Consider the following 15,913-nt stretch of genomic DNA (forward strand, 5'->3'; position numbering starts at 1 on the left):
AAACAACAGCTCCTCAACAGGACACAAAAGCACATTGTTAAGAAGGTGTTAGAGCTTGGGAGAGGGAGGAAACAGCCTGGAGAAGAGGAATTTTCAAGTTCTTGGAGAAATGAGGGAGAGACTTAAAGGATAAAAAGCAGAGAAAGTGAGACAGGGAAAGAAAGGAAGGAAAAAAGCTATGGAGGTCTAAAAGGGAATGAGGACAAAAGCACAGGAGTGGAGGAGGACATGGGGCAGTAAGAGAGCAGAGGAACAGCACTGCTGCAGTAACAAATGCAGCCATTTGAGGAGAATGAGCAAGAGGTATCTCCTGTGCCCCCACCCCGGCCCAGTGCTTCTCATCCGTGGCTGTGTGCACTCCTCCAGGATCCCCATGGTGCTGTGCCCAGCGGAGCTGTCCCTGGGGAGGCCCCAGCAGGGACCCCTGTGGCACTGTGTCCCCCTGCTCTTGTGGGGAAGGGTTGGCCAGGACCTGCTCGCTGCTGGTGGAGAGACACCACTGCAGTGGGGGATGGCAGCAGGGACATGGGGTGACCCCAGCAATGGGGCAAATGCACCCTCTGCAGCAGGAACACATTCCTTCCCCCTGAGTTTTGCTTCTTTTGGAAACTATATCCATTTTCCCCCAGTACTTTGATGCTTCTCAAACAGATGCTACAGGCCAAGAACTAATTCTGTCTCCTCCCACCAGTCACTTGCTCTGAACCACAAAACGTGCCAGTCTTCTCTCATCTACCCTATTCCAAGCTGCCATTTCCCCTTGGGAAGCCACAGCAAGAAAAGGGGATAAAATGCCAGGCCACCATGCCCTCAGACCAACCAGCTGCCTTTACACCCATGGAAGATCCAAGAGAAATCTCTGCTGACATCTCTTGAAACATGCATGCATTGACTCCAGCATCTCTCCCAGAGTCTCTCCTTGCCATGTGTCCAAGTGATAAAAACAGGACTACAGCATGCCCCACACCTCCCCCCTCCAAAATCCATGCCCCTAGAAATCCTTCCCCCCCAACACTACTTCCCCCCAGGCAAGATACACAGCTGAGACACAGAAACGAGGGAAAGGAAGCCGACGGACAGTCCACTGTGCAGGAACAAACCGAGCATGGGGACACTGTGGGAAGGATGGGGGCCGTGCCCCTGTCCCTCCCGGCACACAGGGAGGCACACGCACGCCCACGCACTCACACTTGCATCCTGTCCCTCCACGGAGCACGTGCCACGTGCTGCAGGGACAGGCCCACGGCTCAGTCAAGGGGAGCAGGGGGGGGTGTCTAGCCAGAGTCACCAGGTGACCGTGGAGGGGTTACTCTTTCTTTCTTTCTTTCTTTCTTTCACAGGTTACTCTCGTGGTTTTCCTCTGTCTCCACAGTCATGGGGGGCAGCCCCCCGTTGTCATTCAGCCGTTTGGCCCTGTAGGTCTCATAGTGGATGTTGTGGGTCACTTCTTTTAGGTCCTGAAGGTGGGTCCTGCAGGGACAAAGTGGGTTGGGAAAGAGGACATGATAGCCAATATCAGCACAGTAAGGATTATTCTTCTGATGATAATTTTATTACCCAAAATAAATGGAATATTTTTTCAGTCAATCAAACTAATTATTGTTACCCCTCTTTCTGCATGGGTGCCATCATACACAACTGAGAGCTAGAGTGTCAGCATTTGAGAGCACACAGGCAGGATGCAGGACATGGGCTAAAATTCCTGGCTGTGCTTGCCAGTGCCCTGCCCTTCTCTCACCTGTGCAGCTGGCCCAGCCACTGGCCACCCTGGTGTGTCACTGCAGACTGGGGCTTATCTGAAGCAGTGGTGAGGCAAGGAAGCATCAGGAGGTGTATCAGGTTCACTGCACAACACTGCTGTGAGCATCATCCCTGACCTCCACACACAGCCTGGGGGCTTGGATTGTTATAGGCTTTGTGAGGATCATTTGGGTAGGATGTTTTTTACTGAAAGACTTTGGAAAAGCACCTCTGCTGCAGAATGTATTACAAAGCAAAAATAGCTTTGTAAAAGTAGGGTGATGTCAAAGCATTGTACCTGGCCAAATGTCTCAATGGCACCATACCCACAAGTGGAATGAGCCACAGGGCTTTGGTTTTGAACTGTGTTTCTGTTATTTTCTTATTTTTTGTCATTTTTATAGGGAAGAGAGGTCACCCTGGATCTACAGCTCTCCTGCAAAATTTGTGCTGAGGCAACTTCATGAAACAGAGTAGAAATAAGACAGGACAATGAAAGTTAATTGAATAGGAAGCTTTTCACTTCCAACTCATATGTTCCAGCACATCCTTCAACCTGGAAAGAAACACAATCTAGGATGTGGTAGTGACCTCTTTATTACTGACCTGTTGTCAGCAGCAAATAAAAGTTTTTGCAACCACAATGGGATTTTTCTTAACTCCCTTAATGAGAGTTTTTGCAGCGTTGAGAGGGGTGGTAGTATCCTGCTTTTCTCCAGGCATCCAGCTCACACATGAAAACCAGCACCTACCTGACACAGTGGTCATGTCACCAAGAGAGGCACTATAACATCTACCCTTTAACTCAATCCAACCCTACACCACATAAGCTTCCACTGCCTGAAATTTACTTCATTTCCCTTTTAGTAGGAGCTATTTCATTCTGACTGGATCTCAGGAAGACTCCCAGCTCATCAAGAGCACGACCATGACCTTACCTGATGACAAAATCTCGAAGTAGGGCAAATTCACAGTGATTGAGGTTTTCCACTGAAAAGAAAGCAAGCAATTGTTACATTTGATTTTTTTCAACAGCCCCTTTATGGTTACAGAGCATAGGAAAGTCACTGCCATGGGGGCAGGTTCCAAGTGCTTCAGAAAGGACAGGCAGTTGTCTGAACGCCACGCTGTTGAGCACTGAGGAGACACACTAAGAGATGCTGAGCAGTCACACATGAATTTTCATTTGAAAACCAAGGCAACCTCAGGAGCTTAGCTTCACACACCATGGTGTTCAGAGTGGCTCCAGCTTCTGCCAGGTGGTGACAGTGGCACCATATTGACCGTGGCAGTTCCTCCTGGCACAGCTATTTGAGAATTCTCCTTTTGCTTGGTTTCAAGCAGTTTGTCACAAATGGGATGGAAAGGTAGCCACAGGACATGCTATCTGGACCCTTGTCTGTTAATGTGATCTGCAGGCAATACTTCCAGCTCCCATAAGCAAGAGGTCTTTTACCTTCAATGATTCCCCAAGGTGTTTTCCTGCCCAGGACTCTCTTGCCATTCACTTGGTACTCCTTGTCACTGCCCACTACTGCAAAGGGCATGCTTTCCTGCTGGGGAGAGACACGTGGAAAGATCCATTGAACCCATTCCAGAGACCAGCACCACCATGGTTCCCCATCCACCTTTCCACCTCTCAGCTCAACAAACACAAGGCCTTCTCAAAGGGAAGAGATTCTCCAGAGCAAAACTTCACTGGCTGGCCTTTTCACCCCTCAGTGCTATCCCTAGAATTCTGGACTCTTGCTTTCCAGGTGTCCTTGCACCCCAACAAGCTGTATGGGTAGCTTGCAGCAGTGCCAAGGGCTCCAGAGCTGGGACAGAGCTTTTCTGCAGCATTTCTGAGGAGGGGGATGAGCAGAGAAGTACCTCAGCATAATCAACAGAGGGTCTGTCAGCCCAGAGCTGCTCATATGGATAGTTTGAGGTGAATATTTATTGACAAATTTGTAGTTCTTTACAATAGAAAGAAGGGACTCAAATAATCCTTCCCCATAAGCCACATGAACATTCATCAAGTTTAATGGGTGAAATTATACTGAGGAAAGCCAGAAATGGAGTAAGTGTGCAGCTTTCCAGGGAAGTAGGACAGTAGGTGAAGCTATTGTGGACCCAGTTATCTCTAAGCACAGGGAGAAACTATCTGTTTCCAGAGCACAGAGTGCAGGAGACTCTGCAATCCATAGGGTTGTGCAGCATAGGTTTACTCTGCTTTACAGATATCCCTGGAAAGAGACTGCAATTACCACAGGAATGGAGATTAAAGAGCAGTTTATTTCTTATGTGTGAGGGCAATAATACTGAAGTGCAGAACACAATGTGGTGCCCTCCTCATCCACCCTTCCCCTCCCACAATAAAATGTTTCCTACCCTGATTTTGTCGTTCTCTGTTTTATCCTCCAAGTCCTCATCAAATTCTTTCTGGGGATAAAATTCGATCCCATTTACTTCTAGTTCCTTGCGCACCTAAGCAGAAAGACATTTTGGAGCACAAAGCTGCACAAACCTGAAGGGAAGGCAGTTGGCAAGGCCAGGCAAACACATCTGGGACACCCTTCCAGTGGGCAGAAGCTGGAGGGATTGTCCCAAGGAAGTGCACAGTAAAGTGAGGACACAAGGCAGCAATGAGTCTTTCTTCCCAACCTCAGTTAGTTGTCTGGCTCTCCAGTTCCCATGACAGAACATACACAAGATGTCACAAGGATACACACATTTCTCCCTTCTCTAACAGATGCCCTCAGAGATATACACAGCTGCATCTTTAGGACTTAACCCAGCACTGGACTCTGTGCACACCCTGGGGACTGCACTGCAATCCCAGGAAGAAGGATACCACTCATTTCTCCCACCTCCAAGCCAGGGCAGGGAAGGATCCCATCCAGAAGAGGAGATACTCACTCTTTGTTTGAATTCGGTCTTCTCCTCCAAGGTCATGGTGTCAGCCTTAGCAATAACTGGGATGATGTTCACTACCTTGCTGAGATGTTTCATGAACTCCAGGTCCAAAGGCCGCAAGCTGCAGCCCAAGAAGGAACAAGAGGGAACGGGTCACTTTTTACCCTCCTTGCCTTTCATCCTAATGACTGTCCAAGCACCAGGGCACCAGTGAACCCTCCCTTGTACACACCCTGCTTGCTGCCACCATGTTCTCACCTCCTTCTTCCCATCCATTCTGTCCTCTCCCAAAAAACACAGTGGCATTTCTCCCGCTCTTGTAAGCTTAGACCCTTTCAAGCCCCACAGCTCCCGAAGTTAAGCTAAACAGTGCCCAGTCCTGCTGGCAGGATCCCTGGATCCATGTCTGAGGTGCAGCAGTGTAGGGTATATATCTGGCACAGAGGTACCAGGGGCTGGAGGAAGGACAGAAGGGACTGTGTACATACGAGTGCCCCGTAGGGGAGATGAAGTAGAGGCAGCAGTGCACACGCGTGTCTGGAATTCGCTTCTTCCTTGCAATATTCACCTCCTCTTTCAAAAACTTTTCATATTGCTCGTTGATGTATTTCTCAATAGGCTCCCAGCTGTTGAAGTGAGAAAGAGAGATGAATAGACAGGTACAAATCTCCTCATGTTCCTGCCTACAGTGTTCCCAGCTCTGACAGCAGCAAAGCAGTCTCAGGCATTAAAAATCCACCTGAAGCATCTCGCCATCAGCACAGCACATTGAGAGATCCTGTAACTGGCCACAGAAATAAGCATTCACCATGTAATATGTGCATATCCCCAATCACACACACAGACCCGTGGTTTCAATCCCACAGCCCCATTATGAACTCCAATGAGTGCAATAGGATCCCAGATGCTTTCAAGGGCCAAGCAGATTACAGTCACTTATATACCATCCTAACTTCAGCCCTTTCTGGGACACAAGGCCTTGACCTTGTAAAACTCACCAGTTTTCATTGTTGATCTGGTCCCCAAATCCTGGTGTGTCAATCACTGTCAGCTTCATTTTGACACCACCTTCTTCAATGACTGGGGGAAAAATTGCAAACAATTATACTTCTCCCTGGGGACCTGCTCTGACATGAAACATGTCTTTGTGTCCCACAAGGGAACAACAGAGCTCTGCCCTCATCCCTGCCCAGCAAGCATAACCAGACCAGCTTGTGTCATGCCTCAACAGTTATGACCCTCATTTCCATGTCTGACCCCAGATTTTGGTAATAACTACACAAAAGCCACCTTACACCAGTCTGTCACCAGAAAATGGATTTGTGCTTGGTCTGTGGCCCAAAGGTAGTACCTACCCTAACAGAACTTCTCTTGAATCTGAGATGATGCTCATTACCCTGCACCACTGCAGGAGTTGTGCTGATGCTTTGTGAGGAGGTGTGCACTGCTAGGCTTGGGATGGGACCCAACAATGTAGCTTATTAAATGTAATGCAGGTGAAATGACTTACAGCAAGGCTTAATCCACAACTGCACACTAATGTCTTAGGTGATGAAGTCTCTCTATTTGTCTATCCCTCACTTCTGGCTGTGGCATCAGGGGTCTTTCAGTTTAAGAAAAGCCTTGTCTGTCTCTGAGGCCATCTAAAACTGTCCTTTAGCTTCCTATGGAGAAAGGGCTGCCTAACACCAAAAGACTGCTGGGATCTTCTGCAGGACTATGCTGAGGCATCAGTATTGCTTCCACCCCAGCAGCCTGGCTCTTACCATGCCCAATGGCTTTGATCTCCACTGTCTTGGGGATCTTCTCCTCCCGGTTCCAGCCTGAAGATTTGCGGCTCACCTGAGATTTGAAGAGGGTGTTTACCAGCGTCGACTTTCCCAGTCCGCTCTGACCTGAGGATTGCAGAGAGGAAGCTTGTGACAATTCCCACAGCCTGGGGATGACAGCAGGCCCAAGGAACACAGCCAGCCTGGCAGGGGAAGGGGCTGGAGGTGTCTCCTTGCCTTGTGCAGGCTCTGTTTTCCCTCAGAGCAGCTTCTGTCCGCTCCCTCATGCCCTCCCTGCAGGGCTTGCTCTCCCACCTGGCCTCAGTCCCTGGGACAGACCCTGGCCATGGCTCCCAGTCCCTCAGCTGGTCTCTGCCTACCTACGACCATGATGTTGAAGTCGAAACCTGTCTTCATGGTTTTCTTGCGCATCTGCTCAATTATGGTGTCAATACCGATGTAGCCCAGCAAGCTGGTGTTGATGCCCATGGGCTTCATTGGTACGACTGGCTTTTGTCGTGGCTCTGGGACCAGCTCAGACATGGCTGCTTCGTTTTTGCTCTCCACTGATCCTGCATGGGGACAAAGATTGAAAAATCATCATTGAGGTGTAACAACAGCCTGACCTGTCACAAGGGCTGAGGGCAGCGTTGAGCAGACTTTTCAAGGGCTGTGGAGGATAACTGAATGTCAAGATTTTAGTCGTAACACTCATCATGGTGCAACATCTACTGAGTTTCCAGCACACTCTGCTATGTCCCACTCCAGATGAGGAGGTGAAGTGGGGATCATTGAGAATGCAGCGTATTGATGGCTCCCTCCAAACAGCAGGAGCAGGGGCAGCAAGGCTGGCTGGGCTGATAATCGGGTGCCCAAAGCTCCAGGTGTGTCTCCTTATTTTTGTCTCCTGGTTTTCAACAGGATCACCAGTGTTTTGACTCTCCAAGTTCACCATAAAATTTGTGATGGAACAGACTTAAAAAAAATTATGTGTCAAGTCCTGGCATTGAACCAGAGTTTGGGATGTACCATGAGGACGTGCACGCTTGGCCATTGCCACGGGTGGCAATTACTGACTGTGGTGCACAGGCTGAGCTCCTCAGAAGAAGACAGTGGTGGAAGTGAAAGCATGGCCATAATCTCTGTTCTTGCATCCCACCCATAGACCAATGTTTTTTGTCATGCTCAGGAAACTAATCATTATAATCAGAAAATTAATTATCTGCATCTTTCCCTCCTCTGCTTCCCTCCTCACTTCTTCCATGTAAAACAATCGGCTAAAAAGAAAACCCCGAGGGCTTTCCAGCCTCCCTCACCCTTTTTTGGTGATGGCACACATTGCTAGGGGCAGGCCTCACCCATTTATCTCTGTCTCATTAATGAGTAGCTCCCACCCGCTGGGAGGAAGCAGAGGTTGGGAGAGGACAGGGCATGGAAGAAAAGCTCTAATTGGTGGGGAAGGCAGGCGTGAGGGATGAATCTGGAAAGGAAGATGAAGGGGATAGGAATCAAATACCTTTCATATAAAAGCCAGCTGCAAAACTAGAGGTCCTCCCACTCTAATTACTTGACTCCCCCATGCTTTGTCTCATTAGAGGGTTATTTTTCCAGGACAGAGACAGAATGCATTTTTGCTTGGTAAGTACTTCATTTGTTTTGGATACCACTTCAGTTCAAGTACCTCATACTAAATTATCCCTTTCCATCATTTTGGCAGAGTTCTTTTCTCCACTTATCAGAATCCACTGGCAGCAGAAAAGGACATGAACAGCTAGGCTGGCGACTGCCATTTGGTGGTGACACATGCCCCTCTTCACAAGGAAAATGATTCAGAAGTCACCGGACTGGTGACATTGATGGCACCAATCTGGGGCTCCTGTCACAGTTTAGTCAAGCCAGGCAGAGACAGACTGAGAAGAGGTCAGAGAGATTTTGTTCAAGGACAGGGTTAGGCTGGAGCAGGCTCCATGGCTGAATGGGGACCCTGCCTGGCACTCCCACATAAAAGCTCCAGTGCTGACACAAGGGCTGCTCTACACAGTGAAGATTTTACATTTTATAAGCTATAATATCCCACTATCACGTGCTAAGGAAAGGCCTTGTGAAAGGGCCACCCTTGGCAGGGAGAAGGGTGCCTCCACCCAGCTCCTTTTTACTGCTTGGGAAGTCTTTTATATTAAACTGGGAGAAGTTTTCCCCTGTGTGAGATGATGGCAGCACAGCCACTCATGTACAGCACTGTGGCTGACATCTGAAGGCTCTTGTGTCACCTCTGTTCCACCTTGCCCACACAGGAGAGGTCAGTGGGAGGATGTCCCCCCCCTGCTTTTCCCCACTGAGTGAAGGCACCCTGGACTATCATCACCCTCTCCTGAGGCAGCGAGCAGCACCCTGGGGGAACCAGAGCACAAGATGGACCATTGCTTGAGTCAGACTGGCAATTTGGAGCCCTTCATGCTGCCAGGCAGCTGCTGGAGGAGGCAGCCTGCCACACCAAGTGCTTCTCAGATGCAATGCTCTCTCACACCCATCACAACTAGTATGTGCCTTTCCTGCTGACGAAACACCCCTTGAGGCTCCCGTTGTCTTTTTTCAGATTTATCAAAGCTGATGTGAGCCAGGAAAGCCCATCTCTCTGCTACAGCACAGGGGGCCAGGCCAGCCAGTTCTCCTGCACCCCAGCCTTCACTCGTGCTCTCCCAGGCTGCCCACATCACCTCTGTCATGGTTGTGTGGCTGTGCCGTGTCCCTTATGCTGCTGCAGCGTTCTCCATACACACCCCACACAGCCCTGCTGGGGTCCTACCTAGCCCTAAGAGTGGGAGAAGAGAGAGAGAAATGGAATGATGAGGGAATTAGGGACAGGGGGCTGTGGCCCCAGTGAGGCACTTGGCTACTGGAGAAATGGGGGCAAATAAATCCCAAAGGTGGAAGGGAACAGGTCAAGATGGGAAGAAAGCCCAGCTGAGCAGCTGCATGGGATGGGTGCAGAACATGTGGACTGTGACCCTTTCACTGCCTGGGGGGTAGCTTGTCCTCAGGGAATCTGTTGCCCTCTCCTTTATTCCTTCAACCCTTGTTCTTACACAGGGAGGAGGAAGGAGGGAATTTGCTGTCAGCCTCAAGGCTCACTGAGAGGTTCGTAAGTCATCTCTCAATCTCACCAAGGAAAGCCTTGCCCAGAGCCAGTAGATGTTGCTAACTGCTGTGGACATCATAGTACAAGACCATTCCTTTGCAAGCTTCATTGCTGGAGCCTGGAGCTTGCAGTGACTAGGGCAGATATTTCAGATTCAGGTTCTAGGGCAGCTATAGAAAACCCTGAGACCAGGAGAAAGCCACCTGCTTTTCTCCTCTAGGTCACTTGCCTTCTTCTCTGTGTGGGGTTCCTTCCCATACAGCCTCAGCAGGGAAGCCCCCATTTTGCAGAAATTTGCCCGGGGTTCATCTTTCTGCACATGCCTTTTCACCTTTTGCCTCCCACAGATGAATTCAAGGAGCCAGCTGAGGAACAGCCTGCTGGGGTGTGCAAAACCAGGAGCAGACCCGTAAGAGGCACCCTGAGACATGAAACATGCCTGCCTGCTCTCCTGGGAGTGGCTCTGTTTTGTGTGCACTACAGCTAATGGTGCCAGGAAGCCTCCTGAGCACGCTGAGTGGCTAGTCACAGGGTGGCACTCTGTGTCCTGGGCACATCCCGCAGCCCTACAGCTGTCCCCTGTAATGAATGAGCGAGAGGGCACTACAGCCAGTACAGCTGATAATGAATAGAGGACTAGCCAAGGTTAACCACTTGCATCTGCTGTTTGCAAGGCCCCCCTTTTCCCTGCTGCTTTGTTCTGTGTGCTAAGAGGAGCTCCTTTAGGAGGGCTGTAGCTGGTGATACCCCACAGCTGCCCAGATCCAGCAGGAGGTGGCCCTGGGCTGGGCACTTAGGGAATAATGTCTGGCTCACAGGAGATGCTCCATGTGACTGGACCAAGGGAAGGCACCGCTTTTGAGGCAGGTAAAACCAGAATGAGTGCCCAGAGAGGTCCTCATGGTCCCAGCTAGCTCCTGCTTTTGACCCCCATTGACCCACCCCAGAACCTCTTCCTGCAAGGCCAGCATATGTGGCCAGCAGCAGACACCACTACTGCTCTAGCACCCTCCATGCTCTGACATTCCCAGGACCGGTGTGGGGACAGAGGTGGCCCTGCAGGTCCCCTGGGGGCTCAGGTATGGGGACCAACATCTCCCATGTCCTGATAACCCAGATACAGTCGCATCCCCTCCCCCTGCCTTCCCATCCTTTGTCTGGCAAGAGGGAGGGAGAGCTGCAAACAGTGCTCACCACAAACCAGCTTCCAGCAAGGAAAAGCTATTTAACCCCCAGGTAACACATGGATGGCCTCGCTGCAGCTCTCTTCTGGTGTAGCACAAGGTTGTCCCTCTGCAGCTGGAGGCAGTGATCCTCACACACATCTCACCCCAGCCCCTTCCACCCATACAGTCCTGGACCCACAGTCCCACACCTTGCAGACATGGAACAGGGAGGAGGGATGGGTTCAAAACCTAAAGGTGGCTGGCAGAAGCAGGCCCTCAAAGGGTGATGCCCGGTTCCTAGGAAAGCAAGCAAGCAGCTGCTTCAGCAGTACAGCCTCCCTGGAGCTCATAGCCATCAGGATCTGCTCCTTGCTTCTGATCTGCAGAGGTGCTGGCCTGAGCATCTCTCCACTGAAAAAATACCTTTCCCTCCTCAGCTCCCATGATGACCCCAGGGCATTTCTTTCAGCTGTGCAGGGCAATGGCTGAGCCCTGCCGGATGCACTGCCTGACATCAGAGTACAGAACAAAACCATTCTTCTTACCAGGTCTTTTTGCCTGGCTTGCAGATCATCCCAATCCTCTGGGCTGCCGCAGCCTTCCCGACAGCAGCCTTTCTTCCCCTCAGCACTCTGCAAAGGGCTTGGGCAAGAGCCCGGCTGCAGTGAAATCTAGGGCAGCGTGTGCCGAAGCCGCTCTGGAGATGCAGAAGCTGGAGGTGAAGGAGCTGGGCACATCCCAGCGCAGCCACCACAGCCCCAGCCGTGGCCTTGGTGCTGCTCTCCAGCCGTACAATCCTTGTCCCGTGTCCCAGTTCACCCCTGGGTGGCACAGCTGTGTCACAAGGCCACAGGATGCTGAGCACCCCTGGACCATGGTACCACACCACCACAGCTGCCTGTGCCCTGCCCGCATGCCTGCTGGCTCCTGTGCAGATGCCCAGGGAGAGGCACAGGACATCCCCACTGCCTGTCACTGGCAAGGGACAAGCCAGGTGCTGAGGAGTTTGTGGGCACTCCCCAGCTGGATTATCCCTTCCTTTCAAAGCAGTGCTTGGCACTAGCTATTCCCCATCAGCACCACGACCAGCCCTGTTCCTTCTTCATACAAAGAAAAAAAACAGAGGAAAGACAAAGCCAGGGCCGATTTCCCCCGCTGCCCTTCGGGGCTATCCCTCCCCCCTGCCCAGAGCTGGGCAGCGTGGGGGCACGGCAGAGGATGCCTGCACAAAAAGCCCCAGCGGTGTCCCTCTGGCGCTGCCCAGCCCTGCCAAGCCCGGAGCATCCTACCTTTGAACATGAAGCTTCCTTTGTCTCCGAATCCTCTCCCAAGGGGGTGGGTCTACCCCCACTTTTCCTGCCTGACGCTGATGAAGCAGCACGGTGGGCTACAAAGCTCCGCTTGCTTTTACCTTTGTCTTTTTTCCCTGCGTCCTCTTCTCCCCCCTCTCTCCTTCCCTTCCTTCTCCAGTGGCTATTTCAGCAGAGCGGGGATGCTGGTGCTGCTCCTGCTGCCATCGTCATGTGACCTGAATATTAAACATCTCCGCAAAATCTCCCCCCGCGCACCCTCCCCCGGCTCCATCCCAGGCCCCCGGCTCCATCCCGGACTCGCGGGGGGAGCACGGCCTCGGGTTTGGAGGGGCCGCTGCCGATGGGGCCCCCATGTCCTGGAGGGGCCCTCACTGCACACCCACTCCCCCCAGGCCTTTTCTTGCCCTTTTCCCTCCCAATTCCCCTGCCTTTTCAGCATCTCCGCTTGTTTAGGGAGGGGCATGTTTAACCCTTCACTGCTTAGATCCGGCGGGGCTGAGAAAGGGTGCTCTTTGCCCCTAGGTATTTCGTAGGATCAGGTGATTGCAAAAATCTCCTTCTGCTTTCCCAGAGGGAGGAAATTGAGAATGTTTTGGTTCATCAAATGCGATTTGCCCTTGAGCTTTGCTGTGAAGGTGTGAGAAACCTTTTCTCCTCCAGCACCATGATTCCTGGCTGCCAGCCCAAGGCGCAGAGGCAGAGCCAGCGCTGTCCCCTCTGCGTGCGTGTGTACAAACATGTATGTGTACAAACATGTGTGTGCCTGTGTGGGGAGAGCAGGGACAGGTCCTCCCACCTGGACCAGGTTAGGGTACACAGGTCACATCCCCGTGTGCTCTGGCAGGCACCTCCATGTGCCCTGTGGATGTGCCTGTGCCTGGAGAGCCGTGCGGATGCCTCTGGCTGCTCGTATCTTTGGATGGGGATGCCCTTTCCCTGCTTTGCATTTCCTTCTCCTGCATCTGTGAGCCCTGGCCCCAACAGGAACTGTGTCCCTGTCATGCTGTGCTGGGGCACCAGGATCTGGGAATGCTCTGACCCTCCAGTCAGTGGCATGACAGCAGCACCATGTGTTCCTCCACCACAAGACAACCCCCCTGGGTGGGGGCCAGGCTGTGGGATGCCTGGCAGACTTGGCAAAGGGTTTGGGGCTCCTCCTTTTGCAGTGCTCTGGGACAAAAAGAAAACTGTACCCACTGCAGGTTACATGAACATGTGGAATTAATTGTCAGCAGTTACCCCGGGTAGGCTGAGCAGTAGACAGACTGGTTTCCGACAGACAGACAGGCAGGCATTCCGACACCCAGAAAATCTCCTGACACGGTGTCCACAATTGCCTGTCTCCCTGCTGGCTGCCAGGCTCACAAACACACGACTGTCCTCGCACCAGCTGCTGCCCACCCGTGATTCTGGTGTGGGTCAAGAGGAAATCACTCCAAGGTGAGGGAGCCCCCGTCCTCCCTCTCAGCACCCTACCTCTCCTGAAGGCTCCTGCCCCGTGCTGGGCTCCATGCCATCCCAAGTGATCCCTTGGTGCCTCCCTCCCGCCCTCCGCCCAGCCCATCCCGTCAGCGGAGACCCACCGGAGCGTGGTGGGGCGCAGGACAGCCCCATCTTCGCCACCGGCGTGGCCTCGGCCCCCTCAGAGCTGCCGTGCCGCTGGGGCGCCTCGGCCGCCGCGGGCCGGGGCCGAGCGGGGAGCGGGGTGCCGGGGAGCGGGGTGCCGGGGAGCGGGGTGCCGGGGCCCGGGCCCCGCAGGCGCTCCCGGGGGGCCCGGCGCAGCGTGACCGACAGGCAGCTCCGCTTCGTGCGGGCCGCCGCGGCCAGCGCAGCGTCCCGCGGCCGTGCGGGGCCCGGGCTGCGGCCGGGGCCGCTGGGGCTCCCCGGGGCCGACAGGCAGCTGCGGGGAAGGGCGATCTCCTCCTCCATGGCTGTGGGCCGGCAGCAGAGGTGCGAGGGCAGGGGCGGCGGGGCCAGGCCGGGCTGGGGCCCAGGCTGTCCGGCTGTCAGCCTGCGCTGTCTCGGGGTGCGGGGCTCCCTGCGGCTGCTGTCAGCCACATGCTTGAGCCCCCACCTCCAGCCCTGCCCGGCCAGCCCGCCTCCAGCTGCGACAATGGGCCTCTTGTGGCTTGCACGGCTCGCTCCCACGCTGGGTGCCATGGCCACTGCTGCCCCTGGCCAGCACCGTCCCCACCTCTGCCACCAGCAGCCCCTCAGCATGGGCAGCTCCACAGCATGGCCCCGTGCCCTGCTCCATGGCAGGAGCTGCAGGAGTGATGCAGACCTGCCTGGTCAGGCCTGTGCTGCCTGCTTCCAAGGACACTGGGTGTGATTAAAAAAAAATTAAAACTATTTGAATTTTTGAAATGCTTTCCCTTCCTCTCTTAGTTTTTTCCCCCTCAAATGGCATATTCCAGTGCAACAATTTATATCTCACCACGCAAGTTCAGTGATTACTTGTTGGGTGTTCATCCAAGTTGATGCTTCATTCCCTTATTCTGATTTTCTTCTGCTTCTTCATTATCATCATTATTATGACTGTTTCTTACTTTTGCCAGCTTTGTGGCATTTTCAGAATCGAGAAGGATTCAGCTTGCCACTTTACACCTTCCTCACTGTAAGAGACTTTGAAGGGCAACACAATAAACAAGGAGGAAAGGAGAAAGGTGTTTTGGTGGGATGGGATGAGAGTATGAATGGTTTGGTGGGCAAGTGGGAGCAAAGAAAAGGAGAGACAGGCACCCACAGTACCTACAGTGTGGAAGGGACAATGCTTGCATGATCTCTAGTGACCAGGGCTGAGGGAAGTGGAGGAGGAATCACCATCCAATGACCCACATCAAGTCATTGGGAATGCTGGTAGAAGGCAGAGCTCAGGACAGTGTGAGTTCTCTGCTTCCTTAAGAGCAAAGAGACAGAAAACATGGGAAAAAAAAAAAAAAAAAAAAACAAAAAAACAAACAACCTGATACTGTGTAGTATTTCCAGCAATAAGTACCTTCTCTGATTCTTTATACAGCTTAATTCAGTGTCTGTGACTATTTCCTTCTCCCCTGAGGTCTTTCTGGCTGTACAGATCCCACAGAGGAGAAACAATCTCAGTTTTCAGGCAGCATTTGCCTTTCATTATTCCCAGATAGCCTGGCAGGGTAGCTGGCACAGGAGCCAGGTGGATGGAGACCTATCCTGTTGTAAAGGAAACCTCACTGCTCCTTGCTGCCTGCCCAGTGCTAGAGGGAGGCAGCTCCCAGGGGGAACAACAGGAAAACAAAGCATCAGCCGTGCAGTTTGTCACACACTTCCACTGGGGAAGCCTTTGACACTGCTGACAATAAAGTCCTTCATAGCCATGGAAAATACCTGGCTTAATGCTGATTGTGTCAGGACTGAACAGCACAAAAAGTAAGCCAGAGGAGATGAACAATTTGTTTCTCTCTAATCCAGCCCTCACCTGGTTGCTGTCTTCTTTTGCTCAGTTTCTGTGTTGAGTCATGGGCAGAGTGGAGCTCCACACAGGCACGGCAACATGCAGAGGAGAACACAGAGCAGGGGAGAGGGCACCCCTGTGACTGCAGGCTCCCCTTCCTCCAGTTTAACTTCTTCCTGACTGCTCCAAGCCCCTCCAGTGGAGAGGTTTTTATGCTACCCCACAGCTCAGCTGTGTTCGTTTACAGGGCAATCCCACCCATCAGGGAATTGAGGTGAGGAAGCAGGTTTCCAAGCTGTGTTTGGAGATATGGCTGTGATGTGCCAGAGGACAGGGAATGTGAGCCATGCAACCGAGGGTGGCACATCATACCATGCCACCCAGCCCCTTGTCATTTCCATTTCACAGCCCCAAGTCATGAAAATGTATCTGTTTCAGACTACACCTGCTCTTTTGAGTCT

The 15,913-nt window shown here is 52.4% G+C and overlaps 1 protein-coding gene across 6 annotated transcripts; it reads right to left on the reverse strand.

Annotated features, from left to right (window-relative positions):
- Window positions 1–1,310: 1,310 nt before the first annotated feature.
- On the reverse strand, window positions 1,311–15,624 carry SEPTIN3 (septin 3). 6 transcript variants are annotated; one of them, XM_064420044.1, is made up of 11 exons: window positions 15,477–15,624; window positions 14,463–14,650; window positions 6,788–6,979; window positions 6,405–6,533; window positions 5,637–5,718; window positions 5,127–5,264; window positions 4,642–4,759; window positions 4,114–4,209; window positions 3,197–3,296; window positions 2,679–2,730; window positions 1,311–1,470 (listed from the first exon to the last, which is right to left on the reverse strand). In XM_064420044.1, exons 3-11 carry the CDS (start codon window positions 6,948–6,950, stop codon window positions 1,335–1,337), a joined length of 1,014 nt encoding a protein of 337 aa, XP_064276114.1. In that variant the 5' UTR covers window positions 6,951–6,979; window positions 14,463–14,650; window positions 15,477–15,624; the 3' UTR covers window positions 1,311–1,334. The 6 variants fall into 6 exon arrangements, with proteins under 6 accessions (XP_064276114.1, XP_064276116.1, XP_064276113.1 ...); XM_064420046.1 differs by lacking the exon at window positions 14,463–14,650 and having other exon boundaries at window positions 15,477–15,618; XM_064420043.1 differs by lacking the exons at window positions 14,463–14,650; window positions 15,477–15,624 and adding an exon at window positions 12,124–12,252.
- Between the last annotated feature and the right edge of the window lie 289 nt (window positions 15,625–15,913).

This window comes from Passer domesticus, chromosome 5, assembly GCF_036417665.1.
Source record: "Passer domesticus isolate bPasDom1 chromosome 5, bPasDom1.hap1, whole genome shotgun sequence".
In the NCBI taxonomy this organism is placed as follows: domain Eukaryota; kingdom Metazoa; phylum Chordata; class Aves; order Passeriformes; family Passeridae; genus Passer; species Passer domesticus.